General features: G+C 55.1%; 1 protein-coding gene across 2 annotated transcripts; it reads right to left on the reverse strand.

The window, feature by feature from the left end:
- Positions 1-2,269: 2,269 nt before the first annotated feature.
- Positions 2,270-5,379, reverse strand: CAMKV (CaM kinase like vesicle associated). Of its 2 annotated transcripts, XM_060110408.1 has the most exons (11): positions 5,285-5,379; positions 5,044-5,175; positions 4,787-4,861; positions 4,434-4,572; positions 4,170-4,290; positions 3,938-4,013; positions 3,703-3,839; positions 3,464-3,542; positions 3,139-3,226; positions 2,731-2,842; positions 2,270-2,628 (listed from the first exon to the last, which is right to left on the reverse strand). In XM_060110408.1, the coding sequence occupies exons 1-11, from the start codon at positions 5,377-5,379 to the stop codon at positions 2,270-2,272; spliced, it is 1,413 nt and encodes a 470-aa protein (XP_059966391.1). The 2 variants fall into 2 exon arrangements, with proteins under 2 accessions (XP_059966391.1, XP_059966390.1); XM_060110407.1 differs by having other exon boundaries at positions 2,270-2,842.
- Positions 5,380-10,045: the final 4,666 nt, after the last annotated feature.

The raw sequence follows: 10,045 nt of genomic DNA on the forward strand, positions 1-10,045 counted from the left end.
GGTCCTAGAAAGATGGACACAGGTCCAGACACCTCAAGCTCACCCTGGCTCTATACAAGCAAAGCTTGATGATCCCTAAGTTTAGAGGTGGCAGGGCCAGTATCCTGACTTTAGCTCCTAGCTCTCAAGAGGATCAAGTTTTGCCTCGGGGCTGCAGTAGGGTTGGAATTTTGGAGGCCCAGATGCTTCATAGATGAGTGACTAACAAACCTTTTTCTTATTCCCACATCAGAGAAGTTATCTTTGGGGTCCTCTCTGAGAAAGAGCAGCATACCTGGTGAGTTCACCTGGGCTGATCTGGGCTGGAACAAGTATTCTAGGAGTTTTCATGGTTAATTATTTTTAGCAGTGTTGCTCCCCTCTCCCCAGAAAAAACCTTGTACAGAGCCCCATAATATAAAGCTGATCTGTTCTACCTGAAGTAGACCCAGAGTGAAGTCCTTGGGGCCTATGTGGAAAGCAAAGGTGTTGTTTACAGGAAAGAGGAATCAACACAAAGGGCAGGCTAGAATCTTTGTGTAATGCCCACCCTGCATCCACTCCCCAACCCAGGGAAGCCCAAAGGTCTCTCCCTATGGTGGATGACACTTGGTGGGTTCCAGGTCTAGGCCTAAGGCAAGATAAGGGCTCCTTGTTCAACAGGACTTGTCAGAACAGTAGACCAGAGGTTATTCCTCGGCACACGCCCAGCACGGTACCCACCACCCACATGGATTTCTGGAGTCCAGAGGACCCTGCCACACCATCAAGGAACACCCTGTGGCAGGGATGAACTGTACTCTCAGCCCAAGCAATCCGCATGGCACTGAGCACAGACCACTCACTACCTGTGAACCTAACTCCCGGCCTCTCCCCTCCCCACTGCCTTCCAGGGGCCCTTCCCCAGTAATATAGAGGAAGCAAAGGCGAGAGGGTGGCCAGAGGCTTTGGCAGAGTGACATTTATTTGCCAGGTTCAGCAGGTACACAGCCCACCGACCTTCATACACCAGAGCAGACCCACAGGCATGCAGGGAGAAGGGCAGGACTACCCCCAAGTGCCAAGCGAGGGCCAGGACCAGTGCGGCTGCCTGCCCAGGCTGTAGTGGGGTCTGACAAAGGGCACCTGCCGGGAGCCTCCATTAGGAAACTGGGGAGCTTTGTTCCACTCCCTCATTCCAGCAAAAGCAACTCAGCATGGCTCAGAGGCACCTGGGCCTCTCTCCAAGCCTTGATAGAAGGGAAAGTGGGTCATAGACATAGAGGGGGTTCCTCTCTATTTTGTTGTTGAGTTGAGAGAGCAGAAAATCTGCCCCCGTGAAGGGCAAACCCCGAATCAGACTATGGGACACTTGCCATACAGCAGGCCCCCAGGTATGGAGAGGACTGTGGACTGAGCCTGAGGGAGCCCATGTGGGAAGAGCCAGGGGCAGCACTCCTTGTTTGGCCCAGGGTAAGGACCCAGCTAGGCTGATACACTAGGTGCTGGGCCTGCACTCTGCCCTCCCAGATCTCATTGCCACATCCTCATTGCTCCTCCTTCCCCGTATTACTGGCTCAGGCAGTTCAGGGCACAGGGCAACCCACTGCAGGACCCAGGAGGGCAGGAAATAGAACAAGAATCTTGAGAGTGACTTCCCAGGGACAAAGATGGAGGCTTCTAGCTTCCAACTCATTCTCTTTCACTTCTGAGGACCCCCATGGCTACCAAGCAGTGCTCCCAGCCATGTGACCCGTCTTGTCTTAAAGCATACTGCCTGAGATTATAGCATTCTCTATACCAACCTGTTTCCACACCTAGAGCAGCCCACACACCACAGGCACATACCTTCATGTGCAGGAGCCTAAGACCGCTGACAGGGCCTCGCTGGAGGACCAGCTCTCAGGGCAAGGCCACCCAATTTAGGGCCTGGGAGAGGATGGGACCTGCAGGGCCTGCCTGGGGGAATTGTGAGGCAAAAAGGGAAGGGGGAGGGGTGCAGGGACCTCCTGAGTATCCCTAGAGCAGCATCCCACAAGAAACAGAAACTGATGAAGCTAGCAAGACAGAAAAGCCACAAGGAATCCATGCAGGGGCTGGGGCTGGTCCTGCCTCTGGCCTGCCCACCACTCACACACATACACACAGGAGATGAAACTGCTCTCCTGTGGCCCCCAGACATGCCCCATGCTGGGAGGCAGGGCCTGGGGAGAGCGAGGGCATCATGCCAGTGACTCTCTGTACAGTGAGAAGCCCCTCATCCACTCTCCCACCCTCCTGCCCATCCCCCGCCCCCCCACAGCCTGCCCACTCAGCTGGTCTCCTCCCTCCGAGACTCCTGGGCAGAGCCAGCAGCCTCTTCCCCTTTACTAGAGGGTGGAGCCTGGCCTGTTGCGCCCCCTGGGGCTGTGCTGTCCGGCTGGGCCAAAGCCGACTCAGGGGTGGCAGCAGGCTTGGTGGCCGGTGTGGCACTGCTTTGGGTAGTGGGCATGGTGCTCTCTTCCACGGCTGGTGTGGCTCTCCCATCAGTGGCTGGAGTAACACTTCTGTCGGTGGCTGGGGTGACACTCCCATCAGTGGCTGGGGTGATGCTCCCATCAGTGGCTGGGGTGATGCTCCCATCAGTGGCTGGAGTGGCACTGCCATCTGTGGCTGGGGTGGCACTACGGTCTGCAGGGGCTACATTATCGCTCTTCGTAACATCACCCGCTGTGGCTGGGGTGGCACTGCCCCCAAGGGCTGGGGCAGCTGCACTTGCAGCTGTGGCCCCGCCTGCAGCCCCAGAGGTGGCAGTGTCTGTGGCTGGGGCAGACTGGGCTGCAGCCGTGCTGGACTGCTCCGGTGCCCTGAGCCGTTTCATGAGGGTGGTCACTCGGACAGCCTTCTGAAAGAAGGACAGTGGAGAGAGGCTCAGAGCGAGGTTTACAGAAGCTGGATCCATTCCTTTGCGAAGGCCAAACCCAGACCATTCCATCGTGCCCTGGCTGCCTCTGACCAACCCAGGGCCAGGGACCCAGCTGCTCAGCACACCTGCCTAAGGTAGTAACAGTGGCTACAGCTACACCTGACGGTTGAAGAAAAGCCTGTGTGTGGCTGCAGGGGTGTGATGCAGGCAAGAAACTGTGGTGCCAGAAGGAGCACTTGGGATCAAGCCAGGAAAGGGAGCCATCCAATCCTTACCTTCCACTTAGCCCTGGCAAAGTTCTTTTCAATCTGGGCACAGACACCATCCTTGATGTTCTTATCAGAAGCAGCATTGCCAGAAATCCTGGAAAGGGTGCAAGTGCGTGTGGATCTGAGGGGGTATGGCCTTCATGGAGACTGTGCCCAGCCCTTTCCTTGTAAGATCCAAGGATTACCAGGCAGACCCTCTGGGCTGGCCTGAGCTCTGGGTGCCCCCTGAACCCCAATTTGAGGCCTCAAGGATAGAAGCTGCTAGGTGCGAGGAGGACAGAGGCCAAGGGACCCCTGGCCTCTCCTCCCATCCTCCCTGGGCCCTGCTCACCACTCATGGGAAATGGCCTCTTCCGCGGTGATCCGCTGGTCTTGCTCCACCTCCATCAGCCTTGTGACCAGGTCTTTGGCTGGGGACAAAGCCAGGGAGAGGCTAGGCTTGGGCACCCCATTTCACTGTCTAGAGGTGATGAATGGGCTCGGGGATAGGATCAGAGTCCAACAGAGAAGGCTGAGAGCAGTCCCCCATGCCAACCCTTCACTCTGCCCTCATGCTGGGCACCTCCTCACCCGCCTGCGAAATGTCATCCCAGTATGGAGAGTCAAACTCATAGTCGCCAGCCAGGATCTTCCGGAAGAGATTCTTGTCGTGGTTCTCATAGTCATCTTCCTCCACCTCCTCATAGAAAGGTGGATTCCCTGAAAGCCTGCACAGGGGCCCAAGGACAGGGTCACTCAGAAAGGCCATGGACACAGACCCCCACCCCACCTGGCTGCCAGGCTGTTTGCCGGCTTATCCACTCACAGGATGTACATGATGACTCCTATGGCCCAGCAGTCCACAGGGCGTCCATACCGCTGCCGGCCTACCACCTCTGGGGCTGCAAACAGTGTCCACCTGCTCGTCAATATCAGGCCTGGCCAGGCCTTTTACCGCTCACACCCATTTGCTGGGATAGGGACTTCCTTCCCCCCCACACCCAGAGCCACTCCTTGAAGTCTGTGTCCCACCCTGCCCCGCCCCACTCCCTGCTTGCCCAGGTACTCGGGGGTCCCACAGGGCTCCTTGATGAGGCCATTCTCTAGCTTAGCCAGGTGAAAGTCGCTGATGACGATCTTTGAGTTCTTCAACCGGTTGTAGTAAACCAGGTTCTCCAGCTGCTCCAGCCAGGAATGGCATGTGGGTGGGCAGAGGAAGAGACCATGAAACCCTCAGAGGCTGGACCACGGCCCTGAGGTGCTGCCCACCCCAGCCCCAGGCCAGCTGCCAATTGACCCTTTGACCTGATTGCTGGCCTCACCTTGAGGTTCCTGTGCACGATCTTGAGTGAGTGCAGGTAGGCCACCGCCTCCAGGACCTGCCGCACCACGTTGCTTGTGTCTCGCTCCGAGTAGTAGCCCTGGTCCAGGATCCAGTCAAACACCTCCCTCCCCGTGGCCCTGAGGGACACCAGCCCCTGAGCCCGGCGTGGGCAGGATCGGGGGTGGGGCAGGAGCACGTGGGCAGGCTGCCTACACCAGGCAGCTGGCTGGGCAAGGCACAGGGACCTGGGACCCCAAGGGTCCAGAAGGGGGGCCTTCCCTGGCTGCAGAGGGCAGAGCAGGTAAAGACCTGGGGGACTGAGGAATCCTGGAACCCCAGACCCACACTCACAGCTCCAGGAAGATAAAGTACTCCTTGCGGGTCACAAACACATCCACCAGTTGCAGGATGTTGGGATGCTTCACCCTGGCAACAGAGAGAAGAGCCAATAGATAGGGCTGGGTGAACCCCTAAGAGAGGCTCTGGTCGCCACTGTGAGCCACAGCAGACTAACTGGCCAGAGGCTGGTACTGCTTGAGGCCTCCAGACCTCGAAGCCCTTCCCGGCTACCTCCCCTACCCCACCCCACCTCTGGGCCTCATACTCACATCTTGAGGATGCCTATCTCATTCTTGGCTGCCTTCCGCACCTTGCGGCCATCCCGCTTCTGGAATTTCTTACAGGTGTGCAGCTTGCCTGTTGTCTTGTCCTTGGCCCGGAAGATCTCACAGAACTCCTCACTGCAGCCAGCAGGCACTCCACTCAGCCCTGGCTTCAGCGTGGGCTGTACTCCGCTCCCCTTTCCCCAGCCCTTGCCCACCCACCCTTGCCCAACAGACCCGCACTCACGTCTTGATGACCTGTCCCAAATCATATCTGTCAGTCACCTCCGATGGCTGGTTATAGTTCTTCTTGTCACCCAGAGTCACACACCCAAACGGCATTGCCAGGCTCTGAGCTGAGGGCAGGATGGGGTCTGGTTCAGCTGTACCACAGCCCACTTCTCCCCACAATGTAAAGGTTGTGTTTGGGAAACCCCAACCTGTCTCAGACCAAGTCAGAGGCAGAGTCTACACCAGGAAGGGCTAGAGGGTGATCAGGCTCAGATCCAGTGCCTGCTTTTCTGGCTGTACCTCCAACCGCTCAGCTTGGCTGCCCGAACTACAACAAGCCCCTGCGCTTATGAAAAATATAGTAAGCTGACATATCCGTGAATCACTTTGCATTATATACAATCAAAAGAAGATTTATCAAATGATTTATTTAAATTTCAGTAATTCCACAGATGAAAGGGGTTGTATCTACCCACCCATCAGAGAATCATCTCCGCAAGTCTGAAGATGCCAAGTGTTGGCAAAGATGTGGAGAACACGAGCACTGCTGGTGGAGGGCAAGTCTCCCCTTTGCAAAACAGTTTGGTAAAACTACTGAAGTCGAACATATCCTGTGTACCAACAATTGCACTGCTAACTATGTACATTTGTGCAGTAGGACACTCGTACAAGAGTGCTCATGGCTGCAATATTCAGAATTGCCCCAAACTGGAAACAGCCCACATATCCATCAAGAGCAGGATGTATTGTGGTAGAGTCAGTCACACAATGGAATATTGTTACAAAACAGTGGAAATGAGGAGCTACAGCTCTACACAAGCACATGGTCAATCTCACCGATACAGTGTTGAGTGAAAAAAATACCAAATACATATAGTGTGATTCTATTGATACAGAGTTCAAAACAGGCAGAACTAACCTATACTGTTTAAGGATACAGACATACTGGTAAAATTATAAAGAAACACTAGGAAGTAAACACCATGAGTCTTTCTAAGAGAAACAAAGAGGTTGTGATTAGGGGTGGGGGGATTCTGGAGGATCTATTTCTGAACCTGAGAACCACCTGAGTCATGGTTTAACAGGTGTTCAACTTAATAATAATTTGTAAAAATGTACATACACATATTGGCCACATTCCTAGATCTTTCTTATATTTCACAATAAAAATGTTAATAAAAATTATGGCTATCCATACTGAAGAATACTTGATAGCTATTAAAAAGCATAAAATAGATCAAAATGTGCTGCTGTAGGACAGTCTCTGAAAAAAAGCAGGGGACAGGATGGTGGGTAAAGGGTGCTACATTGGGGTAAATTTTTTAAAGTTTATATACCTGTGTACACTCACAGACTCTTACTTTTTTTTTTTTTTGCAGTACGCGGGCCTCTCACTGTTGTGGCCTCTCCCGTTGCGGAGCACAGGCTCCGGACGCACAGGCTCAGCGGCCATGGCTCACGGGCCCGGCCACTCCGCGGCATGTGGGATCTTCCCGGACCAGGGCACGAACTCGTGTCCCCTGCATTGGCAGGCGGACTCTCAACCACTGCGCCACCACGGAAGCCCCTCACAGACTCTTTTCTGGGAGAAAATAAGAGTTCTCTTTGGGGGAAAGAATTGGGTGTCAGAGGGGCAGATTTATATCTATTGTTTATTAATTTTCTGTTAGTATTTGTACTGTGATTACTTTTACTGATTTAATAAATACTGCAGGACTTCCCTGGTGGCGCAGTGGATAAGACTCCACGCCCCCAGTGCAGGGGGCCCGGGTTTGATCCCTGGTCAGGGAACTAGATCCCACATGCATGCCACAACTAAGAGTTCGCATGCCACAACTAAGGAGCCCGTGTGCTGCAACTAAGGAGCTGATGAGCCATAACTAAGGAGCCCGCCTGCCGCAACTAAGACCCGGTGCAACCAAATAAATAAATAAATAAATAAATAAATATTGCTTGGGGGATTCTTCAGAGGGAGAACCCCCATCTGGGTGGAGAAATGAGGAAAGGCTTTGAAGAAGAAGCAGCATTAGGGCTGGGCCTTAGAGGGAAAGGATTTGCCAGGAGGCATGAGGGGTAATGGTCCAGAAAAGCAAGACAAGCCTGCCTAGTGCCTCACTGCCAGGGCCCACAGGAGACCTGGACCATCAGGTCCAGGGGAGAGGCCCCTGGCCAGGGGTGGCTATTCCAGGCACAAGGATGACCACATGCAGCTGACTCCAGTAGGTTCCAGGCACTCTGGCACCCGGACCATGGCACCCCCCAGGTCTGCAACTCTGCCAGCCCAATCCTCAACTGTGGTGCTGAGTGGACTGGCTCCAGCACCCAAAGGAAAATGCACTCACAGCCCTTGCTCAGAGGTAAACTTCAGGAGGGGAATTGGTGACAGTGTCTGGACCTTTCCAGACCTGACCCAGAGTCAGCCTCCTTAATGCCTGGTTGGTGTGACACTGGGATGATAACACACTTCACACTAAGGCTGCATTGAAACTGCTCTGCCTCTGCTGACTATGCATAGTCTCCCTCCACCCCGATTAGCACTTGCTATGCAAAGGGGCTGGGCTGGGGCCTTGGCTACCTAGATGCCCCCCTACTTGAAGTGACTCATAGCCACAGGTAGTGAAGGAGAGAGGAAGCCACCACCAGAGGAAGCAGCTTGGTCAGAGGGACTCTGCCAGCCAGGGTCAAAGGCCAGGACCCACACAAGCCCCCTGGTCAGCCCTGGCTGCTGCTTGCTTCCTCCCTGGCGGAGGTTACCCACTTCCCAGGGCACCCAGTCCTGAAAGTTATCCCTCAAATTTGCCCTCCGCTTTAGGGAACAAATTCCATCATTCCCGCATCCAGGTTCTTTGGGCTCAGGGAATACAAACGCATTTCATCAGTGTGATTCAAGCTAGGGCTTAAGCCATCTTGTGAGGCACTGCAGAGGCAAACAAGAGAAGCTTTGAAGATCGTCCCTGACTGCGTATCTTTGCCGCCATGGTCACAGCCCTGCTCCTGCATCTGCCGGGAAGGAGCTTGTGGCTAGAATCCCACTCTCACAGCTGAGAGCAGAGGCATGGCCACCCACCACTGCCGGCCACCCATCTCTATGCCCAAACAATCCGGGGGAGGGGGCTTGCATCAGTCCCCTCATTGGTCTTATGTGAAGCGATTCCCTTCCCAGGCTGCAATCCAAGGGCCCTGTACTGGGTGGGAGGGTTGTAACTCAGCCTACAGGTCCCCCAGGAGGGCTGGGAAGGACCTGTGTCCCAGCTCTGCTGCTCTGCTTACACCATTCCCTCTGGCAGGAATGCCCTTCCCCCAAAGCCTCCCATCAGTATCCTATTTGTCACGGCAGAGTTATTTTTAACAGTAAAAAAATCAGCAACTACCTAAACAACCAACAACAGGTGACTCGCCAGCTCAACTGTGTCCACCCAATGGCAGAAATTGTGGGCACTGGCAAGGGCACTGCCCATCCTGGCCTCTCTGTGGAGCAGCCTCCACATGAGCTAGGTGCTGAGACCAGGGTTAAATCTCTTCTTTCATTGTGATTTCTGACATTATAAGGTTATTTGTGCCACAGATTGGCTGCAACGATCCTGAAGCTCGAGGCTCAAAACCACCCTTCGCTGAGATAACTTCCACAAACTCCACCTCCACCCACCCCACACCAAGAGCTCCCTGCTCAGCCGCATGGCGTGGGAGGTTTTGTACGTGCCTGTCCCTGATCTTGGCCCAGCTTTTGGCCGTGCACAGGCACTCGTACCCGCAGGGACCCAGGGCTGGTCATAGGGGTCTGTCTCCACCATGGAAATCCGGGCCTCTGCTCAGTCACATCAGCCTGGAGCCATGTCCTGAAGCCTCATGGCAGGGGCAGGGACAGATCTGTCTCCTCCCTCCCACAGTGGCCCTGATCTCAGCCAGTCACTGCTTCTCCTCACCAACCTAACTGCACTCACTTGCCTCCACCCCCAACATGGCCCCAGGGCGAAGAGAGGAGAAAAGGGGGCCCTGCTTCAGATTAGCATCTTGGTCCCCTCCACCCCCACCCACTCTACCATCTGCTACCCACTGCTGCTGCCTAGGAGGCTGCCGGTGTGCGTACCAAGCCCCTGGCACCTGCTTGCAACAAGGGGCCCCTGGCCCCAAAGCAGGGAGAAGCTGAGGGACGGCTTCAAGAACAGTAGAAGGCCAGGCAGAAAGAGAGCGTGCATTTCTCACCCCCATGGCCTGGACAGCCCAGACTCAACATCCAACAATAGAGAGCTCCCCCCACAACGACACGGGACCTGGGCTCGGCCTTAAGTCCACACGGGACATGGGAGGGCACAGAAGTCCCATAGCTGCCGTTTCTCTAAAGACATGGTTCCTTCCATTCTCTGCAGAGAAACTGACTGGTGTGCACAGGGGGCGGTCCAAAGGGAGCTTGGGGGAAGTGCAGAGCCTGGGGGAGCCTCTAAGGGAGCCTGAGGGCCAAGCATTCCTTAGCTACTGCCTGCTCCTCAGGTCTGGCCCCTCAGGCAATGCTGATGGAGCCTCTGCCTTGGTAATAAAGGGTCCCCTAGGGACCCTACTGTAGCCTAAGACAAGTCTGGCCCCGGGGAGGCCGGAATAGGACAGAGGCCAGCTCCAGAGGCCCAGGGGTCCCACAGAGAGTCCTGGCCCCTCCTCTACTGGGGTCAGCCTGATTCAAGCCCCACCTTTCGTAGCCATAAACAGGAGTTACCTGTCACCGTGGTCCTCTGCCATGTGGGGCTTCAGACCTTGCAGTAAACCTAGGGAGGCCAGTGGGGGC

The sequence above is a fragment of the Mesoplodon densirostris genome, chromosome 10 (genome assembly GCF_025265405.1).
Source record: "Mesoplodon densirostris isolate mMesDen1 chromosome 10, mMesDen1 primary haplotype, whole genome shotgun sequence".
Taxonomy (NCBI): Eukaryota; Metazoa; Chordata; class Mammalia; order Artiodactyla; family Ziphiidae; genus Mesoplodon; species Mesoplodon densirostris.

Coding starts and splice junctions, on each gene's coding strand:
- CAMKV (XM_060110407.1), bottom strand. CDS start 5,379: ATGCCGTTTGGGTGTGTGACTCTGGGTGACAAGAAGAACTATAACCAG. Junction 4,862..5,043: donor GAGATAGGCATCCTCAAGAT/GTGAGTATGAGG, acceptor CTCTGTTGCCAG/GGTGAAGCATCCCAACATCC. Junction 4,291..4,433: donor TCGTGCACAGGAACCTCAAG/GTGAGGCCAGCA, acceptor TGGCTGGAGCAG/CTGGAGAACCTGGTTTACTA.